Source organism: Bubalus bubalis, chromosome 12 (assembly GCF_019923935.1).
Source record: "Bubalus bubalis isolate 160015118507 breed Murrah chromosome 12, NDDB_SH_1, whole genome shotgun sequence".
In the NCBI taxonomy this organism is placed as follows: Eukaryota; Metazoa; Chordata; class Mammalia; order Artiodactyla; family Bovidae; genus Bubalus; species Bubalus bubalis.
In genome coordinates, this window is record NC_059168.1 from 14,992,026 (window position 1) to 15,015,682 (window position 23,657).

General features: G+C 34.0%; 1 protein-coding gene across 8 annotated transcripts in view; it reads left to right on the top strand.

Moving 5' to 3' along the window:
• BIRC6 (baculoviral IAP repeat containing 6) overlaps positions 1–23,657 on the top strand; it is a 212,862-nt gene that overhangs the window by 184,605 nt on the left and 4,600 nt on the right. For 7 of the 8 annotated variants that reach the window (XM_025260851.3, XM_025260853.3, XM_025260852.3 and 4 more), the window contains 6 exons: positions 6,313–6,458; positions 7,095–7,205; positions 9,255–9,472; positions 11,317–11,478; positions 13,471–13,548; positions 21,328–21,516. In XM_025260851.3, the coding sequence (XP_025116636.3) occupies positions 6,313–6,458; positions 7,095–7,205; positions 9,255–9,472; positions 11,317–11,478; positions 13,471–13,548; positions 21,328–21,516 (904 nt within the window). Of the gene's footprint in view, positions 1–3,495; positions 3,669–6,312; positions 6,459–7,094; positions 7,206–9,254; positions 9,473–11,316; positions 11,479–13,470; positions 13,549–21,327; positions 21,517–23,657 lie in introns of those variants that run through there. The other variant, XR_003102175.3, reaches the window with a different exon arrangement.

Here is a 23,657-nt window from a genome sequence, read left to right on the forward strand (position 1 = left end):
GAGTTCATATGGTTCAAATCCCCTTTTTTATAAAAGATGAAAACAAGGCCCATAAATATTGTGATTTGTTCCACGTTCTCTAATGCTTAGTAGTAGAGCTATGATTAGACCTCAAGTTTCCTAATGTCCCAATCAAGTATAGTGAAAAAGTGAAAGAATTAGTTGCTCAGATGTGTCTGACTCTTTGTGACCCCATGGACTGTAGCTCACGAGGCTCCTCTGTCCATGGAATTCTCCAGGCAAGAATACTGGAGTGGGTAGCTGTTCCCTTCTCCAGGAGATCTTCCCACACAGGGATCAAACCTGGGTCTCCTGAATTGCAGGCAGATTCTTTACCATCTGAGCCACCAGGGAAGCAATCAAGTACATTTATTTTCTAAATTGAACTTCCAAAGAGCAATTTGACTCATACATCAGTGAATAATTAGAAATGGAAGATGGGAACTTGTTTCTGATTTGGCTTTGGAAATTTAGGATACATAAATTTTTAAAATATTGACAATGAAGTAAAATTTTTTAATTGAAAATTTTACTTTTGGTAATTTAAAAAGTGTATACAGTAACACAGATTCTGCAGAATTTTTTTCTGATATTTTGCTCTTCATTCTAAAGAATTTTTAAGTTATCCCTATGATAAGATGTTAAAAGGCAGCATATTTTATTAGAGATGCATAGCCATTTGATTACGCCTAAGGATAATTATTATTAGATTACCAAAGTTAACTAAGTAAGGTAAACTGTTTTTTAGTCTGTAGATCATGAACTGGTAGCATCTTAATGTACTTATCACTTAAATGAGGAATAAGTCAACTTTACCCATTTGATTTTTTTGCTTAAAAGAATTAATTAAAACCTTTCCTATGAAAATGTCTTAGTTACTGCTGTATGTATTAATACTTTTACTCTACTGTTTTTTTCACATTGATTTGGTATCTGCTTGCATAAACGAGGGTGGTGTGTTGGAGATAAAATCATTTTCTCAGACTTCCTTGGCAGTCCAGTGGTTAAGAATCCACCTGCTAATGCAGGGGACATGGGTTCAATTCCTAGTTTAGGAAGATTCCATGTGCCAGGGGCAGCTACACCTGTGTCCCACAAGTGCTGAGCCTGCGTTCTGGAGCCTGGGCAACAGGAGAATCTAACCGCAATAGGAGAGTGGCCCCTGATTGCCACAACTAGAGAAAGCCCGTATACAACAATAAAGACCCAGTGCAGCTATAAATAAATAAATAAATATTGTAAAAAATCATTTTCTCTATTGCAAAAGAAACCTCTTCCTACCCTCCAACACATCCTATTTTCCACCTCCTAAATTTTGTTACTATGTTAATATGTCTTTACTCTTTAGATTCTTGAAAAAGAAAAAACTTGAAAGCAATTCTGTTACCTCCATTAATAAAGGGATTTGTGGCATATGACTTCTAATACATTACATATGAGTTATGTAATACTTTAAATCTTAACATAGCTGTTGCAACCTCTGTTATCTCAAAATGAAGTCATAGTATAGCCATAGTTATCTGGTTTCACTTTTGAGTAAGTGTGACACTTCATAGCCCCCTTGGAACAGGAGCAAAGGAAAATATTTTGTCCTTGACATGTGCAGACTTTTCCTGCTATACTCCAGTAGGCAAATAATCATATTTTGTATATTTAGTATTTAACAGTTTCACCAAAAATTTGAAAAAAGACTTTCTGTCAGTCAAATAATCTTTTTTTATTAATTTATTTTTTATTGAAAATAATTGTTTTCCAGAAGTTTGCTGTTTTCTGTCAAAGCTTTTGTTCCTCCTCAGGCCTAACTAACCAAATAGTAGCATAAAACAAAAGACTCAGTTTGAGCATGAGTGAGAACAAGAATAAGAATAGTCAGTCAAATAATCTTAATTGCTAATAAGAATGTGACACAAATGACTCTTGAATGTGAGGTGTTCTTGACATTGAACTTCTCTTTAACAGCATGAAAGTAAGCAGCTTTGATTCTCTTGGCTTTCCAAAGTGTCTTCTGGGGTCTTAGGTCATTCAGTTGTTTTACAAGAACTGAATTCTCTGGTAGAAATCCCCAATTCCTTTTTATCCACAGTTAATTGATTTACTTCTTAGAAGGCATCAAACTAATTTTAATTTCTTTAAGTTAGTTCCTCTAATGCTTTGATTGAGAAAGAAATTTCAGTTCTAGTCTTCCTACTTTTGTTTTTGTTTGAAAAGCATTTCCTGTGTCTTCTTTTTCCTCTGTCAAACCTACCTACAAAATAAAAAGGACTTGATTTCTTAGCCAAAAAGCATTTCTTGCAACCATATTTAAGTTTCTTTTAGTGATTAAACTTAAAGCGGTTCATCAACCTTTTTTACTTGGTGATGGAGACAACAGTGCCAACACATAACTTTGGTGTCCCTTCTTAGCCTCATTTGGATTGTCCCCTGGTGATGCGTGTTATTTGTGGCAACTCCATATCACAGCAGCACACAGTATCATTATTTGTCCTGTGATGTTTAGTCTGACCTAAAATTTATTATATATTTATCTAATCTAGAAGTCAAGGTTTTATTTTCAAAGGCTTCTCATACCCTTGTTTTAAATAGTCCCTTCTCTCCTACTGCTCATTTATGCTTTTAGTTAAGACAAGGAAGATTTTATTTTCTACTTCCAATGAAACCTAAAACTATTACTTCCATTTGGAAAGAATTTAAAAATAAAAGGGAATCTAGAATTAAAAACTAAGATTTAAAAAATGTATGGAAAGCAGTCATCTTACAAAGGTCTTTATCCAGTTTAGTGGTGCATTTCAAAAATTATTTTCATGTTGTCTGTAGACATAAGCAAATAATTCTCCACAGTAATATTTAAAAAAAATCTTTCTGCTTACTTTTATTTATTTACTATAAACTATAATTTTTGGCAAAGGATTTTAGAACTGTGGACTATGATATAACACATTGTTTTAAGGTAAATGTAGAAGTTTTATTCTCTTGTAGTTTTTGAATCTTCCTCTGAGATGCTAGTTCTTAATACTTTTGAATCTGGACATTTCAGCATATGGTGTCCTGATTACTTCTTCAATGTGACTCTGCTTTTTAAATGTTTATTTCAACAGTGTGATAGTTGTGACTTCAGAGTTAGGAGTGCAGGGGATTGAAATGGTCTTTCCCAGTGTTCAACCAAGAAAATAGCTATATTAAGCTGTTTTCATTTTATACATTATAAGAGAACATAATTCTGATATTTTGTAGCCTTACATATATCTGGCTTAATTTGGGTAGTAGTATTTGCAGAGGCAGTCCAATATAACTGAATGATGAGTTTTGGGGGTTATTTTTGTTTTCACAAGAAAGATTTGCCCATTCTGCTCACATCCTAGTGTAGACTATATGTCACAGGGCCAAAATTTGCTTGATTTCTTAGCTGTTTAGTTGGAATTCACAGCATAGTGGAAAATGTTTGCAGATAATTCTTGCAATAGTAGAAACTTCAGTTGATTCCTCGTATTTCTTCAGGGCAGTGATCACAACCAGATTCAACGTATGCACAAAGCAGCGGATACCATGGTAGCGGCCGTCGCTGATTGCTTTTACCATGTTGGATCCATTGTCAGTCTCAGAGACCTACTTCCAGCTAGGTGCCTTGAACTCAAATAGCTTTTCACACAGACTTCAGGATGTGAGCTAAGGTATGGCCTTTTTTCATGAGCTGGGCCTACATATGGGTTGACAGTAACCTGCAACTTTTATAGAAAAGAAACTACTGTCTGTAGTTTAACGTCAGACAATGACTAGTTGTAGTGATCGTTAGGCAGGTAGTTTGTGTTCTTCATATATTCACCTTTTGAAGTTTATTCTTTTTCTCCTGTATGTTTTCGTCAAAAAGACTTTCCATATAAAAAAAAATTTCATTAGAACCTACAGTAAAGGTCTAACTGTGTCTGCTTTATGATTCAGCCTTTATGATGTATATGATTATTTCTTTCATGCATTTGGTGTAAAAAATATTATTTTTAAGACTTCTGTGGTCTTTTGCACTATTTTTTAAATATTTTTAAAGTATTGTCCAAATTTTCATCCTATTTGTACTATTTTAAAAATAGAGATTTTTCCTACTAATCTTTTAAAAACTAGAGTTAGGTAATTGGTATTCATGAATAGGGCTTGAAATTTAGCAGCAGTTTTCCAAGGGTAACTTGCTCTAAATTGCATTGATGCAGTTTACTCTCCATGCCAGAGGTTCTTGTTTCTTCAAGGAGAAAGTACCTTAATTCTGGAAAAAGGAGCTTCACTCCTGTAATCTTCCTTCTCTGCTTGTCAAGATGCATTTCTTTAAGTGAAATCTTTATTGAGAGTCTAAATGGACTGACTGATGATAGATTTAGGAAAACATCTTTATTTTATTATATCAATAACTACAACTCTTATGTTTTCTCGAACTACTGACTATTGTTTTCATATTGTTCAGTGGCCCTTCTACTTAAGAATTTTTTAGGCCCCAGGAAGAGCATCATTTACAGTTGAAGAGAAAGAAAGTCTGTATAAATTCAGAGGGGGTCCTGCCAATCAGCTTATGTGCTTTTCTTGATGCTCAGTGTTTCACACAGATTGTGAACAGCTATTGATAAATGCAGAAGTTGAGAAACTATTTGAGCTTGTCTACCAGAATCATTTTATTAAAAAAATTTTTGGACTCATTATTAATCTGTAGTTCCAGCTTTACTTCATAGCTATAAGATGCAGTATCTTATTTAACTCTAGCAGTAAAATGTCTATTTCACTCTTAAAACATTCATTCACTGTATTCTCCTTATATATATATGCTAACATATATGATCATATACACATTTACACACAGAAGTTGATGATGAAAACGATACATAATATATACAACTCTACCAAGCGGTTTCTGAGTAACAAAGGAGAGTTAGTTGACCATGTGTTCTCTGTGACTCCTATACATCAGGGAGGGCAGGAAGAGAACACAGGAGAAAAGGCGATAAACCAGTGACACATTATGGTTCTTAAGCCAAATCATCTTGCCAGGTGAGATAGTATATACCTTGTGGATAAAAGTAGCTGTGGATACTAGTTTTTTCACACAGTGTGGAGATCAGTTCCGAACTCATACATGACCCTAAACCCATTTACCTTTGTTATCCACCTCAGTGGCTCCTCTTAATTTACATCTTATTATCTACCTAAAGTTAAGCACAGAATTGCTTCTGAACAGATTTTTGTCTTTGTGATAAAGAACAGTTCATTTGGACATAGATTGTGTAATATTATTTTGTTAAGGACTCTTCTACCTTCTGTTAATCTTTTTTGAAGTTCTTTAAGGCTCCATGCCCACTTTGTTAAATGTTATTTTAATACAATAGCCACATCCTTTTGTTAGTAGGTGTACAACCTATAAAAATAAGTGATACATAGTCTAGATCATACCTTAGCATAAATATTTTAAATACATTTATTTATATGTGATTATAGTTTGTTTTAATTTATTTAAGTAATTAACAAAGATGTAGATTTTTAGTATCTAAGTAGTGGTGTAATGATGAGTTGAATAAAATAGTCTGAGAGTTGAAAGAAAAAGAAAATTGATTTAGTTGCTGTTTTTAGTGAACCTTGTTAATAAAATACTACAGCATTCTTCTAGAAAATTTAAGTTGAGTATATATTAGACCCTGAATAGGGAGCAACAGAAGGATATCTTTTAAATGATTATGCTCTAAAACTTAGTGTTTAAAGAAAGATTCAGTGTATAGGAGCACATATGAATTGAGTTACCCAGTAGTGAACGTACACTTTATTCTGGAATATTTCTCCCCCCATCATGGAAATTAATATACTCTTAAGTGAAATACAGATAGTATTAAAATGAAAAACTACCTATGGATCTTTGGTTTCCAGGTCTTAGAAAACAGAGGATCTGTTACTTTTAGATACAGAAGTGATGTCTCTACTTCTAGGTATATAGTTTCAGTAAATGTGTTTGTAAAGATATTAATTAAAGGACATAACCGGTAACGGGGTCTTTTGTAGTATGATATTTCTACAGTGTTTAACCTGTGTCTGTGTTTAACTTGTGTCTGTTTTTGCCTGCAAAGAGACAGCCTACCCGAAACTTCAGTTATAGTGCTAGGCATCATCCTCTGACTTCAAAATGAATCTAATGTGAACCACTCCTGGTATATACCATGTGTATGTCGAATGAAATGCACAATATTGTGTTGAGTTTTAACCACTGTTACTTATGGAAGTATTTATTTTTCAAGACTAAAATCTTAATTTTCCTTGCCTTTCTTTCCATATTAAAAAAAACTTTTTCAGATCTAAAAGGGAAAATGTTAAAACAGGAGTAAAACCAGATGCATCTGATCAAGAGCCAGAAGGCCTTACTCTTTTGGTGCCAGACATTCAGAAGACTGCTGAGATCGTTTATGCAGCCACTACCAGTTTACGGCAAGCAAATCAAGGTACAGCACTAGTCCCTTTCTGCTACATTTCTTTTGATACAAAGATGTTTTATTTACTTACTGAAAACAGCATTCTCTTCCCGCTGTTAATGGTTTTCCATCAAGTTATTTACCTAAAGATTCTGCTGTGTCAGGTTTTCAAGCTAATTATGAATAGTCTCTAATTTTAAAATATTAATCTCTACTGCATATGGTATCTAAGACTGTTAGTAGGCTGACAACATGCAATATAAATCTCTCTTTTCTTCCCATTGAAAGTTATGAAATTGAAAAATGCAGTTGTATTAGATACCAAATAGTACATTAAATTAAAATTGGCATTTTCACATATTAACAATGGAACATATAAGTGATTCTGCATCATCTATTGCTTCATTTCTGTGACTTTTGCCTGAATGGATAAAATCTTTTTAGCATTTTAAGAATTTAAGCTTTAAAGTTGATAAGATTTTTAGGCTTATTTCTTATGAAATAGAAAGCTTTTAATTTTAAAATGGGATAATAGGAAGGTAATTATGAAGAATTTGGTAATTTTTTTGGCATTCAAAATTTGATCTCTAGAAGTATACAGTATTTTTTTGTTCTACTCTTCAAAATATATACTTATTTAATTTATCTTGAAATATTAAACAACAGAAAAAAAACTAGGTGAATATTCAAAGAAGGTGGCTATGAAACCCAAACCTTTATCAGTATTGAAATCACTTGAAGAAAAATATGTGGCTGTCATGAAGAAATTACAGTTTGGTAAGTTGAAATCATACTCTTCATTTTTCTGATCTCGATTCATAGTTTGTAATGGTGCTATTGAAATATGTTCTAGTAAAATTAAAATTTCAAACTTGCTTTTACCATGAATTATTCATATACTCTATATATGTATGTATGCACATATATTGTTGTTATTGTTTAGTCACTAAGTCATATCCAACTTTTTCGTGACCCCATGGACTGTAGCCTTCCAGGTTCCTCTGTCCATAGGATTTTCCAGGGAAGAACACATGCAAAAATTTTTATCATCTTTCTGTCTCTGAATTTATAGCTGTACTTACAGTTATGTTTGGGAATCATGATTCAATAGAAACCTAGGGGAAAAAAAACAAAGCCAAATGTCTAGCAAACAGGCAGAAAGTGGTTTTTGTTCTTTACCTCTCTGTGTCTCTATATCCTTGCCTGAAGGAAGCCAAAACTTGGGACTTGGAACTAAGTCTGTAACTCTTAAACCTTTTTAGAGTTCCATGGGATTTACTTTTAGAAAAGGTAGTTACGCATAGTTCTCTTGTAGCCTTTCCCATTACAAAACTCTTGGCAAGTAAGGACAGATGAAAAGATCACTTAAGTACCCTTCATAACATGCTGGTCTATAAACAAACACTAGACTTCCAAGTTTTAATAACCACTTTTAACTGTTATTATATGTCCCTCTTTATCTTTCTTGAGAACCAGCCCAAAGGACATTGATGATATTAAAACAAACAGTAAAGTAGGAGTTCCCCCCAAAAATGTAGATTTATGTCATACTGTCAGAGTCACAGGGCATAAGCATTGATTAATGTTAGTCAGCTAGGAGGCTTCCCTCGTATCTTTTAAAATCATAAACTCTACCAGTTGGACATGACTTGAAGTCTAAATGTAAATATATGATGTAAAAATTTCCTTCAGGCATAGCAATAGGCCATATGTGTATCTGGTGAATTGCTATTTATAAAACCCAAAGGAAATTTTCCCCTGTATTATGTGAAAAGCAGTTGAGTTGGGCAGATGAATAGCTCTGGTTTACACATGTACTAATTGAAACTCTTCAGAAGTCTTGCTGAGACATAGTATATTTGTCGTGCACAGACCATAACACTGTATAGGTTCTCCTTTTTTGTAGGCTATAAGCTTCTTGAAGGCAGATAGATTTTCCTATTTATTATTTACCCCAAAGAACCTTGCACTTCTTGGTAAAATTTATTGCATTAATGATAATTAAAATGTAGTTTTAATTATGTAGACAATTATGTAGACAAGATCAAAAGTTGCCATTGTTTCTTTGTATTTGCCCTAGCATTTGTAGGTAGTTTTAATTTAGTGTTATAAGTTATTTAAGCATCTTTGTTTTAGTCCTTTGGTGAATTAGGGTTAATCTGAATTAGAGATAATTTTTTCTTTCTGTTCTATATGGATTAAGCGTATAAGTAAAGAATAACTTTAAGTCCTTCCAAATCTGCCTAAATATATTGTAAAGAATTAGCCCATTATTTGTATTCTGTCAGAGTATTTAGGAGATTTTCCTAATAATCCTCTTTTATCCTGTTAATTTAATTTCAATAGTAATACAGAAGTAAACTGCAGCCTGTCACTTCTGTTTTCTGATTCCAAATCAGTGCAAATATATAAAGTTTTATTCTCTTTTAAAAATGAAATATAATGAAATACTTTTCAGTATTTCATATTTTGAATTATTTTGGCAAAAAAATATATCATTCATTTTAAGAATAAATTTATCTACTACATATCATTTAAATACTTAATATAATCTACCTACATGTCCAAACTGCAAATTAAAAATCATTTCTGCCTTTGTCTCCATGATATATTCTATCCATCTAGCAGCATTAACACACATATGTAGGTATTACATAAACACTGATAAGTTTGCCCTTCTTCCACATTGCAGTCTCTCCATTTTGGGTGAAGAAGGGTTAGTGATTTCTTTATTTGTGATTTTTGTTATTATAACAGCTATCCTCCATTCTGGTTCTCTTTTTTTTTTCAGTGTTTTTTTTTTTTTTTTCCTTTTTCTTGTTTTAGATACATTTGAGATGGTTTCTGAAGATGAAGATGGGAAGTTGGGTTTTAAAGTAAACTACCACTACATGTCTCAGGTGAAAAATGCAAACGATGCCAACAGTGCTGCTAGAGCCCGCCGCCTTGCACAGGAAGCCGTGACGCTGTCCACCTCGCTGCCTCTCTCGTCGTCCTCCAGTGTGTTTGTGCGCTGTGACGAGGAGCGACTTGACATCATGAAGGTGGAAAAAACAACCGTTTTCTTATTTCTCTGACTAATCCAGTTACTCAGATATTCATATAAAATACCACTAGAAATAGCATGAAGTTTTAATACATTGAATAAAAATTCTGTTGACTGTTTTGGGTATCAATGAAGGAGGTCTTTTTCTAATGTTCAGAGTATGTGAATGAGAGTAGCAACTACCATTCAAAAACAAAAGATCTAGAAATACCTACCCCAAACAAAGGCTGTATATAGCCTGTCATAGTTTTAGAGCATATTATCAAAGGATTTAATGCTGATCAGTAGAAAAAAAGTCACAGGATTTCTTCCTTATAATCCAAAATATTTCTCTCAGGTTTTATACTATCAGTCTTCAGGGTTTTTTTTCCCTAGGTAATGTAATGTAATGTATTTACAGATTCACGTGATCTATGATGTAAGCAGGGGTAGTACAATAATAAATAAAACGTGCAGCTTTATGTTTTAATACTGCGGTGATCTGGCCTCAGATTCCAAGAGATGCTGCATCAAGTAACTTTCAAAGCTTTGATCCCTGGGTTGGGAGGAACCTTTCTTTACATCATTTAACTAATGGGTTAAATAGTCAGTCTTCCTTAGATGCACAGCTGAAACTATTGATCCATTGATTTGAGGAAAGTTTTATGTTTGCTTGCTTTTTTGTTTTGCTCTTTTGGATAATTTTTCAGTAGAAATTTCACAGACCTTGCTTATTGACCACACATTCCCTTGTTACGAACAGTAGAGCCAATTATTAGATGATTGCCTAGGGAAGTATTTTATCTCTAAGTGGCCCACATAAATTCAGACTTGTGACTTTGTTATTATGCTGCACCTAGCATAAAGAATCCCAAGTTGAATCCACAAAACATAAATCTGAGTTTAAACTGATAAGACTGTAGTACCACTTGCCTCCATGCATAGCTGTTCAGGACCCGAGGCTTTGCTGCTTGCGTCTTGTACACTAAATATCTATTGATTCAAATATAATTCATTGAATAATTCTGATAGTCACTGTTGGGTTTTTTGGACTACCAACAACCCTAAGGGAAGGCTTCCCAAGTGGCACAGTGGTAAAGAATCTGCCTGCCAATGCAGGAGATGTGGATTCAGTCCCTGGATCGGGCAGATCCCCTGGAGAAGGAAATGGCAGCCCACTCCGTATTCTTCCCTAGAAAATCCCATGGACAGAGGAACCTGACAGGCTATAGTCCATGGGCTTGCAAAGAGTCAGACATGACTGAGCGCGTGCATGTGCGCGCACACACACACACACACACACACACACACACACACCGCACACAGCCCTAAGGGACACACCTGCTCTTCTCTCAGAACCTTTTGGTCATTAGTTGTTACATGAGAATTTTATTTGTGTTACCTATTTGTCTCATTATCCCAGAAGATAATATTTAAAAGTAAGTTATTTCTTAAAACATTAACTTGACAATTTGAAACCAAAAGTTACTCTTATACCTTTGAGATAATAATGATGTATTAGAGTCTCAAATTGTTGACAGTACTGTAGAGATCATGAAGGAAAGCGCTTAGGAAAAAACGTAACTTAATATTTTAAAAGGTATTTGCTGTTGGGTAAGCTTTCCTGTTGGCAGTTGGGCATTTCTCTTTTAAAAGCCCGTTTTCACCAAAACAAAATCACTTTAATCGTAATTTAAAACCGTTTCCTATTCCTGTGTATGTTTTTAACTTTTACTTTATTTTTAGCACATTTTGATTGAGATGTATATAGGATGTAAGAAGATTATTATTTTGCGTTGTTTTTTTCAACCACAGTGTTCAAAAATAGTAACATAGGCTTTTGTATTCGTATGTGCATACTAGGTCCTGATAACTGGTCCTGCAGACACTCCTTATGCAAATGGCTGCTTTGAGTTTGATGTATATTTTCCTCAAGATTATCCCAGTTCACCCCCTCTTGTGAATCTAGAGACGACTGGTGGTCATAGTGTGCGATTCAATCCAAACCTTTATAATGATGGCAAGGTAATGTAATTGAAGTCCTTTGTTTTTAATGCCAAAGTATTGTAACCCAAAGGTTCTTTGTAATTTGAACTGAAATTTTGTTTTACTTACCTTCTTTTCAAAATACATGAGTTTCTTCATGTTTCTGTTCCCTGTAATCAAAAATCAGCCTCAGGATTGAGAGAGGAAGAACCTGACAGGGCAGAAACACAATGGTGTTACAAACCACTTACAGTTTTAAGGAGTTACTGTGAGGGACTAACTTACTCCACATCCTTGGTCAGTTGAGTGCTGTCTCCACTCAGAAAGTAGTAGCGCCAGTGTCTGTCTTTGCCACTCGCCTTTCTTTACTTTCCGTATTGTTGGTTCCAGTTACCTTTTCACAAGTGCCTAAAGATACTATCCATGTTTTCTGATACGTACCATTAAGTCTGATTTGTGTTAAATTTTTTATATTTTCTTATAAATAGAAAAAGTGATTCCTATCCCTGCCCCCCAAAAATGCATAATAAAAATATAAATGAGGTATAATAAAAATAATTTCATATGACAATAAACCTTAAAAATGAGATTTAAAAGAACAATCACTTTTCAAAGGAACTTTGGTTTGATGAAATTTCGGTAGTAAATTCTATACTGAGTGTATTCAATGTTTCAAAATTACTCAAAGGTCAGAAGAAATTTCTCAACTTCACAAGTAGACAACAACCTCTTTGCTGATGTGAGAACAGCAGATGTGTGGAGTTGAGCCTGTTTATTAGAGATGGCCCAAGTTTTCCCTTGGTTTTGCCTTCCTATTTTTAAAAGGTGCAGCTTATCTCACATCTGTGCTTACAAGTTATCATTTTGTATTCACCATATGCTCAAATCACAAAGTTGGGATTCATTTTCTGGTTTTATTATAGGATACTTAACCAGAGGTCGACCTTACTTTGAGAAAGCAAAGAACAAGTCTTTTATAACTGAGCAAAGTAGATGAAATAGCAATGTTGACTTTATTCAAGGGAGAGATTGGAACTTAATAAAGTTTAAATGTAAATGTTAAGAATTATTTAAGAAATTATTAATACTTCCTTAAGAATTACTAGTATAGGTAACAGGTTAAGGACTTAAGATTCCAGGTGGCGTGATATGTCTGATGGTGCTTTAAATGATAATTCACAAAGCTGTTCATATGCACATCCTTTAAAATTATTAGTGAATTTACTAAATGAATTAATGTATTTTGCATTGTTATTCTCACAGAGCATTGAAAGAATACCAAGGAGATGGATTTCTGCTTTTTTAAAGACTGCTTCTACTCCAAATTTGTTGCCCATTACATAAAATTGTTAGTTTACAAGTACAGATAACATGTCCCAGGTTCTCTTTCTCCTCGAGTAAATGTTGGCCTGTGTTTGGCGGATGCTTTGAGTTCATTCTTGCCCTATGAGTGAACAAGTAACTAGTGTCTTCAAGTTTGTTCTGAGGCACTCTGGGGATCCTCAAGATCATTTCAAGGCATCTTCAGGGTCCTCCCTTTTCCTACTTCATGCTTGTGTAAGGCCAGATTTTAGTCATGCATTTCAACCAAAACTATATATTACAACAAATGGAATGTAGAGGCAGATTTAAGTCAATATCTTTTTTATTAAGCTATATCCCGTTTCAAAATTTTTAAAGAGATTTTCTTAAATATAAAATAATACCACTTTTCCTCACGAAGAATTTTGTTGTTAATGATGTTGTTTGGAAAAGAGTCTTCATTAAAAAAATATGTTACTTGTATTAATCTATGATAGCTGCTAAATCATTTTTCATTAATGAAGAAATTGTAGTGCCACATAAATTTAGATCACATCTGAAGATACAAATTTGTTTTAACAGACTTCTAACCTTAGGGTTTTGTTGGGGGCCATAAAACTCAGATACTTGGACATAATAACATTTCAATTTTATTCCTAGTTCTGGGTGTTTACTTTTAAAAAGCACTCCTTTCAACTCTGTTTATAACTTTCCCCTCTTCTTTCTCAGGTTTGTTTAAGCATCTTAAATACATGGCATGGAAGACCAGAAGAGAAGTGGAATCCTCAGACCTCAAGCTTTTTGCAAGTAAACAAATTTCTCTTACAGTTTCACCTAGAAAATAAAGAACCATATATGTTTAAGAACATTTTTTTTAGTGACCAAGAATAAACCATAAAAAATAAAAATGTAGATTGATAGAAAGTACATATGAAATAGCTTATAGGTAAGCAATTAGTACAATGGAATTATATCTCATTTGGAGTTGAGATTCTTAAGTTAGGACATTAAAAATTTCTTTTTGTCAAAATTCCCTGTTAAAAAAATCCCTGACTTGCCTTAAAGTACACTCAGGTGCAACAGGATCAGATAAGTCAGATTAGCTCTTCCATCTCCCAGTCAGTCCCTACTGGTTCAAACTCAGGTGAGTAGAATTTAATAACTACTAGTATTATGTAGGAGAAGGCAATGACACCCCACTCCAGTACTCTTGCCTGGAAAATCCCTTGGACGGAGGAGCCTGGTGGGCTGCAGTCCATGAGGTCGCTAAGAGTCGGACACGAATGAGCGACTTCCCTTTCACTTTTCACTTTCATGCATTGGAGAAGGAAATGGCAACCCACTCCAGTTTTCTTGCCTGGAGAATCCCAGGGACGGGGGAGCCTAGTGGGCTGCCGTCTCTGGGGTCGCACAGAGTCGGACATGACTGAAGCGCTTAGCAGCAGCAGCAGTATTATATATCTCTCCACCCATGATATGATTCTTCTATAATCTAGTTAATAATGGGACTCATCTGAGATTTAGAAGTACTGTCCAGGAATTCATAAATCTTGAGATTTGCCATTCTTATTTTGCAGAGCACTTAACACATGCATTTCATAGCCTTGAAATTTTTTAAGTTAACTTTCACAAGCCATTGGACTACATAAAATAAAATGTTCTATATTAAAACTATCCGAACAAATCTTTTTTGGCCAGTGCTTCATCTTAATAGTTCAGAATTCCCACAAAAAGACAGACATGTTAATGATAGGAATTAACTGTGTTGCTTGGTCCTTAAGGTAACAGAAACAAATTGCTGTTGCTACATAATAAACTCCACATTTACAGTTTAGTGTTTATTTTAAGAAAGACAACCATAAATTATCCCCAGGTAAGCCTATTAAAGTTGACCTACCTTGAAAGGATTCTTTTCCTAATTCTTATTTTGTATTCAATAAAAGAGATAGGAAAGATCATTCTTTAGGATGTGACTCTTAGATTTTCTGAAAAGACCTTGCAGCATTCCCATGAATTAAAGAAATGGTACTGTAATATAAGTTTTTTTCCTTTTTCTAATTTGGAGATCCAAGAAAAAAAGAGATTACATGATTCATTCAAAGTAACTAAAATTAATAGAATATTTCTCCAGGTACCTGCTTCTTCATTTTAGAAGTGATTATGTAGGGGGAGGTATAAATTAGGAGTTTGGGATTAGCAGCTACAAACTACTGTATATAAAATAGCTAAGCACCAGGCTCCCACTGCATAGTACAGGGATCTGTATTCATTATCTTGTAGTAACCTATAATGGGAAAGAATATGAAAGTGAATATATATATATTCACTTTTGCTGTATACCAGAAACTAACACAACATAGTAAATCAACAGAACTTCAGTTAAAAAAGATAAAAAGTAATATGTTCAAAAACTTTAAAATATTTTCCTATATGTATGTTACTCTTGTCAACAGAAGCTGTTTTTATGATGAGTTTACTCTGAAAGGAAACTAAGACACAGCCTATTTTTCATGGAGTAAGTTAGACTTATACCTGAGAATTGGAATCAATTTTTTGTTGAGTTTATGTAGTTTCAAAAAATAAATTTACAATTAATCTTCAGGTTTTTTTAGTCTAAAATTGTATTTGCTGGGACTTCCCTGGCAGTCCAGAGGTTAACATATGGTTGCAGTGCTGGGAGCGCAGGCTCCATCCCTGGCTGGGGGACTGCAGTCACACAGGCCATGGGACATGGCCCAAAAGAAAAGAAAAAAATTGTATTTCCTTTTAACTTTTTTATTGCCTGTATGTCAAATATATACCAAAAATCCTGGGAGATAATGAAGCTTACTTGGAAGCATTTAAATTTTACAACTTTGGAAACTTGCTACCCTCACATAAATTAGTATCTCTTCTGTGTTTTCCCTTTAGAGCTTTTTGTCATATACATAGTTCACATAGTTATAATTAACATAGTAGATAATTATTTGTGTACCTCTGTGTTCACTTAACATTAGAGCATATCCATTTTTATAGCTTATATTTTTATAATTTCTAATTGCTGTGTAATAATCTTTTGCGTTCTTATATAATTGAACTATTTCTCCATTTTTTACTAACTTTCACTTTCATTATTTCCATTTAATGGATAATACCATTATTGTATCACTTACCCTATACTTTAGATGGCTTACTAAATATTGATTTCCAGATCTGTGACAAAATTGACTTGAGCAAGAGCAAGAGAGGCTATACATTTTTTGTGACAAGAGTAAATAGCCTTGTCTTCTCCAGACCTTAGGGGAACTTTCAGTCTTTCCCCATTGAGTGTGATCATAGCTGTGGGTTTTTCATAAATTTCCTTCATCATGTTGAGGACATTCCCTTCTACTCCTATCGCCTTGAGTATTTTTATCATGAACAGATGCTGGATTTTGTCAAATGCTTTTTTTGTATCTTTTGAAATGATTGTGTTATTTTTATTTTTTATTCTATTAAATGATGTATTTTTTTTTTCTTTCTAATGAATCAATCTTGCTTTCCTGGGATAAAGCTTAGTTAGTTGGTCATCATGTGTGATTCTTTTTGTATGTTCAGTTCAGTTCAGTTGCTCAGTTGTGTCCGACTCTGCGACCCCATGAACCGCAGCACGCCAGGCCTCCCTGTCCATCACCAACTCCTGGAGTCTACCCAAACCCATGTCCATTGAGTCGGTGATGCCATCCAACCATCTCAGCCTCTGTTGTCCCCTTCTCCTCCTGCCCTCAATCTTTCCCAGCATCAGCGTCTTTTCCAAGGAGTCAGCTCTCCGCATCAGGTGGACAAAGTATTGGAGTTTCAGCTTCAACATCAGTCCTTCCAGTGAACACCCAGGACTGATCTCCTTTAGGATGGACTGGTTGGATCTCCTTGCAGTCCAAGGGACTCTTCAAGAGTCTTCTCCAACACCACAGTTCAAAAGCATCAATTCTTCAGCGCTCAGCTTTCTTTATAGTCCAACTCTCACATCCATACATGACCACCGGAAAAACCATAGCCTTGACTAGACGGATCTTTGTTGACAAAGTAATGTCTCTGCTTTTTAATATGCTGTCTAGGTTGGTCATAACTTTCCTTCCAAGGAGCAAGCGTCTTTTAATTTTGTATATAATTGGACTCGATTCACTAGTTTTTTTTCCTTTTCTTTCTGTCTGTGTCAGGCAGCTTGTGGGATCTTAGATCCCCTACCAGGTATTGAACCTCGACCCAGGCATTGAAGGCGCTGGTCCTAAGCACTGAATTGCCAGGGAAAGTCCCAGTTTGCTAGCATTTTGCTTGAGGTTTTTTGTACCCATATTTCTAAGAAACATTGGTTTGTAGGGTTTTTTTATGTGTGTGATACTGCTTTATAAACTAGAAATAAATGCTTCTAGGCAGGAATGCCGTGCCCCTTGTTCTCTGTTAGAAACTTTCTTCAGAAGCAGACTACAGAGCCTAAGGAAAAAGTAATTTCTTTTTATTTAGATTTTGGGACCCACAATTACTGTTTTACTCTTTTGTTTGTACCCATAAGATAAAAGTACTTTTGCCAGATTAAAAATCATCCACAAAAACTTCTGAAGGTTATATGCAATTTAAAAGATTTCCAAAATATTTGGAACAGTGACAAACAGTATTAGAATTGCTTAGTTTCATTGTAATGAGATTCTTAAAAGAATATTTATTTGTGTAAAAATATAAAATTTTGTAGTGTTATGTCATAGGTTTCATATCCAGCAGTAACCTAGTAATAGTCTTGATTATTTGCATAATTTAAGGTCAAAAGTCATATCATTCATTAGAACTATCATCAAGAATTGCTGCATTTTGTCAATAACACCAAATTTTACATTTGCTTATGTGATTGGTTTTTAATGTTGCTATAACATATCTAAAATATATATTAATGTCTTATAAATAATTTGTTACAGTTAGATGTTAATAAAGATGTCGTGCAAGAGTAAACATACTTAATGTCACATAATCAACCATTCATAAACCTATGTATAATATGATAATGTATAAATTCCAACATTTTTCTTAAAATTGAAAGTTTTGGAAATCACCCATTGATTCTAGTCCTACCAAGTAGCAGCATAATTTTCCATTGAGGAGGGTACTTGCTATTTTGAAAACCTAAAGCATTTTAACTAAGACTTGTTTCTTTCCATTATCCTAAATATGTTATTTCGTATACTATAGTTTCTTGTTACAGATTAATATTTTGGATTGTATAGTCTGTACTTTGCTGTGTTTGAAATATCTGTAATAATTTTTTTTAATGTAACAGACTAAGTCAAATAATTAAATCTTCTGACATGATATAATTTGAAAATAAAGGCATTGATAGAAGACAAGATTGCTGACTAGTTGATGGCCTAATTGCAGATGTTACAGCAAGGTTAAAATTTTTGCTTGACACAGTTAATGAAAGGAAGCACTTATATGATTCTTGATTTAGTCAGCCTCTGAATAAGTTATAATGCAATTTTGTGGATACTAACATAAAGCTAAAGAGGAGAGGGACAGTAAATTCAGCCTATGAATAAAAGTTTTTTTTTTTACTCTTCATGAAAATATCAGAGGACTGACTAAAAATCAGTGAACTTATACTATGGAATGAAAATATATTGTTTATTACTACATTAACTTTAGTATAATTTATGTACATAATATGGTATCTAGTAGATGTTTTTCTGCTAATTAATGACTCATTCTGAGAAAGCACTTTACCAGATATAGCTATGATGAATATTGGGGTTTTTTGGGTTTGTTTATTTTTTGGTTTAATCCAGGAAGCTCTTAAGTTTTGTTGATCAAAATGGAGCTCATGCTGACTCCTGTTTGCATACCCATAAGTTAAAATATGGGTAAAACTAAGTTTTTCTTAGTTTCAGAAAACTAAGATTATGGCATCTGGTCCCATCACTTCATGGCAAATAGATGGGGAAACAGTGTCAGACTTTTATTTTTTTGGGCTCCAAAATCACTGCAGATGCTGATTTGCAGACATGAAATTAAAAGACGCTTACTCCTTGGAAGGAAAGTTATGACCAACCTAGATAGCATATTGAAAAGCAGAGACATTACTTTGCCAACAAAGGTCCATCTAGCCAAGGCTATGGTTTTCCCAGTAGTCATGTATGGATGTGAGAGTTGAACTGTGAAGAAAGCTGAGCGCCGAAGAATTGATGCTTTTGAACTGTGGTGTCGGAGAAGACTCTTGAGAGTCCCTTGGACTGCAAGGAGATCCAACCAGTCTGTTCTGAAGGAGATCAGCCCTTGGTGTTCTTTGGAAGGACTGATGCTAAAGCTGAAACTTCAATACTTTGGCCACCTCATGCGAAGAGTTGACTCATTGGAAAAGACTCTGATGCTGGGAGGGATTGGGGGCAGGAGGAGAAGGGGACAACAGAGGATGTAATGGCTGGATGGCATCACCAACTCGATGGACAAGAGTTTGGTGAACTCCGGGAGTTGGTGATGGACAGGGAGGCCTGGCGTGCTGCAATTCATGGGGTCGCAAAGAGTTGGACACGACTGAGCGACTGAACTGAACTGAAGTTAAAATATATTGTTTTTAGAGTAAGAGTGATTTTGTTTTCTGTTTTGCTGTCTTCTGGATGCATGGTGTCATTTTTACTCCAAGAAAGAATAGCTATTGTATATTAATTACACTTACTTGTGAGTCCTACTGTTTTACACCCCTCGATACCTTATTTAGTTCTCACAGTTGTAGGTATGGTTTCTATTTTACAGATGACCAAAATAAGGATTCTGAGGGGATGAAGTTATTCTGCCTGTCTTGGTCTCTCTCACTTCATAACATAGTGTTTCTCAGAGTTAGAGAAATCATTAATTTCAAATATTGAAAATCAAATCCTTTTAAAAAAGAGAAATTCTTCTTCTCAAGCATTTATTTACTGTTTTTTCATGGGAGTGCTTTTTGGGCTACAGTAAAGTGTGCTGTGAAATAAAATGAGTAAATCTGTCAGATAATTCAAGACTCCAGAAATTCCATAAAACGAATATTTTGACTCCTAAATAGCTTGGTTCACTGAAGAAAAATGAAGCAGCATGTATGTAATCTCCTAAAAGATATATATTAAAAAACATGAATAGAAGATGCCCATTAAAAGTAGATAATGTCACCCAGTGATAAAAGACCACATGTTATCAATTACTCTTTGAATTTAATTCCAGAAATACTGATCTCTGCTAATGTGTTATAAAATGCAAATGTTATAATTCAGTTTTTTAGCAGAAAATGTTATACTCAAATTTATATCTCTAGTTTTATATCTCTAGTTTTCTTTGTTCTATACACAAAACATCTATTTTTTTCCTTTATATAGTTTAGCTGTTTTAAAAAACCAAATGTGGTATGAATCTGAAGTAGTTTATAAATTGTTTGAATCTCCAGCTCCCTGAGTTTATAAAACCATATTTTGCCTCAAAGAACGTGAGGTTAAGTAAGTAACTGAATCCTATGTTACAAAATTTCTTTCTCTGCTTTTGTAGAAAATAAGGATATACCCTACTTATATAAGAGGAAGGTTATTTAAAAGGGAAGAGGAAAGGAAATAATAAATATTCCCTGGAAGATTATTTCAGAAGTATCAGATTTGAGTGGAGGGGAAGTATATAGCCAAGGGAAATCACTTTCCTTCAGTATTATATTTAGTTTCAGTAAGTTTAAAAATTATTAGATCTTTGCCTCGAAATTAATACAGTTAAATTTTTTTCTCTAGTTGACCTTGACCTCAATAACGTGGTTACCTCAGGTCATATTTCACCTTATTTATTCATAGGTCATACATTTCAGGTTCAAGTTTCTAATTTTTAACAGTTTTTAAGAATATCCCTTTTCTAAGGTGCATATTCTTGACTTTGCTTAATCATCTTTCCTAATCAAAATGTTGTTAATCCTTTTTAATTTATGAAGTGGGCAGATTGTAGCTAATATTTTCCTGCCTTCAAAGATTTCATATTAGCTAGTTATATATTAGCAAGCAGTACTGTATTAATAAGAATGACCTCTCAGTATTGATTATATCTAGAAAAACAAACCTGGTGTATAAGTAGGGGATCAGAGGTGGTCTTAGAACCATACCGTCTTGCCAGTGAAGGGTTTAGTAAGAAGATTTTTGTGATACTGTGAGTCAATTTTCCTTGGAATTGAAGTAGAGACTGCCTCATGTAGTTTTCCTTACGAGTGAGTATTATTAAGAGTACATAGTAGCGTCATGCTCTTTAAGGACAATTTGACCAAAATGATGTCTAACTTGATGTGAGATGTTTATAAGCAAATGTTTTTTCAGGAGTTTTAGGAAATAGGATATTCAAATCTATTTTTCTTTTTCAAGGATTCAAGAATGTAAAACATATGATATATAAACATTATATAAGATTCTGTTGTACCTTTGCTTTAATGAAGTATTTCAGTGTCAGTTATTAATATCGACTTCATGGCAATAAAATCATGTGGAAGCATTTACTCAAAGGGACTCCTAGTTGATTAAGGAAGGTATTAGTTCACCGGCAGTAAAATGTCCTGTCGTAACTGGTTTTTGTTTCTTTGTTTGTCAGGTGTTGGTGTCTGTTCAGTCCCTTATATTAGTAGCGGAGCCTTATTTTAATGAACCAGGATATGAACGGTCTAGAGGCACTCCCAGTGGCACACAGAGTTCTCGAGAATATGATGGAAACATTCGACAAGCAACGGTTAAGTGGGCAATGCTAGAACAAATCAGAAACCCTTCACCATGTTTTAAAGAAGTATGTTTAATAAAATTAATGAAATACTTTTTTAAAGACACTATATAATATAGTTTATTAGTATTATACTTGCATTTATATTTAGTGTATCTGTGCTGTATTTACTATTGTCTTTAATCATTAAAAATCAGTAGTAGTATATAGTACAGATGAATTTTTTAAACCATTACTTCCTAAAAGACATCTGACTATGTTTTTGGACAGTAAGAGGTTAAGATATTTTTCTTGGAAAAGGAGATGGCAACCCATTCCTGTATTCTTGCCTGGGAAATCCCATGGGCAGAGAAGCCTGGTGGGCTGCGGTCCATGGGGCGGCAAACAGTTGAACATGACTTAGCAGCTGAACAGCAGCGGCGGCGAGATACTTTTCTAGTTATCTTGCAGATAGAAACTTTGCCCTTATACTAATATCTGTGAGTCAACATTGTAGAAAAAGATAGTTTATTTTCTTTAGGAAAAAGTTGGATTACTTTCTGAAACCTGTCTTGATACTGTGACATGCTTTTATTCTACCACATCCTGAAGTGTGGCTCTTTTCCTGGGCTTAGTTATCTCTCTTTAGTCTGCCTGAAATATGATTATATTTTTCACGTGTCATATCAGATTACTTTATCATATCTTAACACTATAACTGTCATGAAACATTTTTGTTCTTAGATTGTACTAGAAACCACAATACTTTACAGGAAAAATTGGCATATTTACCTGACAGAAAATTGATCTTTAGTATCTTCAAAGATATTTAAAATTTTTCAAGATCCTGTAATATTTTTAAATTGATCGTTAATTTTATTAAGCAAATATTTTGTTATTACTATGTAGCTATATATACGAAGTTAACAAGTGGCATCATTGAATCTATTGAAGGAGTGTAAAAAATGTTTCTTCCTTTTGTTGTTACTAAATGAATTTGCACTTTGAATGACAAAGTTGGGTATTTTATTTTTGTAAAGGCTTGTATTCAAGGCTGTGGATAATTATTACTTTTCCTAATATTACAGGAAATACAAACATGCATTTCTTTATACTCGTAAGCATAGTGTTCTGTCCCTTTTCAACCTTGGGTTACTTATATTAAGCAACTCATTTTGCAACCAACATCTAGATATTGCACCAAGGTACTCTGAACCCAAGGAAAAACGAAAGTCAGTTCCTGCCCATGAAAAACTTAATATTCCTCCTGTTTGTATCATCAACTAATTTCTCAGTGTCCTTAAGACTCAAATAATGTATCCAGATATATAAACCACTTGACAAGTCTACTAGAGTATATAATAACCACCTCAAACCTAAACACTGTAAAACTGCACTTTGATTCTTCCTTTCGTCTTTCAGTAAAAGCACCATTTAAACCCCAGACCATAGCCACTTGTGGCTTCGTTCTTTTACTCACATACTACATTCAGTCTACCCATTGAATCTTGTTCTGTGCTTATCGTGGCTCTTCATGTTAGGTTGTTTCTTACTCATTTTGTATCCTTGTTTGCATCCAACTCAATAACTTATTGGTGTTTTACATCCATTCCCAGGCTTTCCTAATGACTTTTCCGTTGTAGGTGTTGTCTTTTCTTTAGGGGCGACAAGCTCATTGGGCAGTGTAGTAAGTAGCTCACCCACAATACAGAATAATAATTCCCAAATGACCTATTTTCTAGTTTAAATTGGTCAAAAACAGACTTTTTTACTACGTACACAGAAATTTTGCTCAGTTTTCCAAAAAGAGAAGTTCAAAAATTGAAATATAAAGTATATTTATCGCATGGAGATAAGCTTCATAAAATAAAATCTTGTTCATAAGTTAACCTGAAGACAAAATTAATAGTGCCTGTTTTAGGGCTAGGTTCTGATTTTTATGCAAATACCAGTGATTTAGAATCTCTTTACCATCCAGATGCTGTTTGAGTTCTCTTTGAAAGATAGAAATTGACAGTTTTTCTGTTTTCAGTACTTTTTCTCCTAGTTATTCATTTATTTACATTTACTTCTGATTCTGTTGTGTTCTAGATATCTTAACGTTCTCTGGATAAGATTAACTAATGAAATGTCTGAGTGGGATAGGACATTATTTTTTGCTCTAGAACCTGGCTATTTCAACACACGTCATCTGATGCCATAATCCTGATTCTTCCCCGTTATCAATA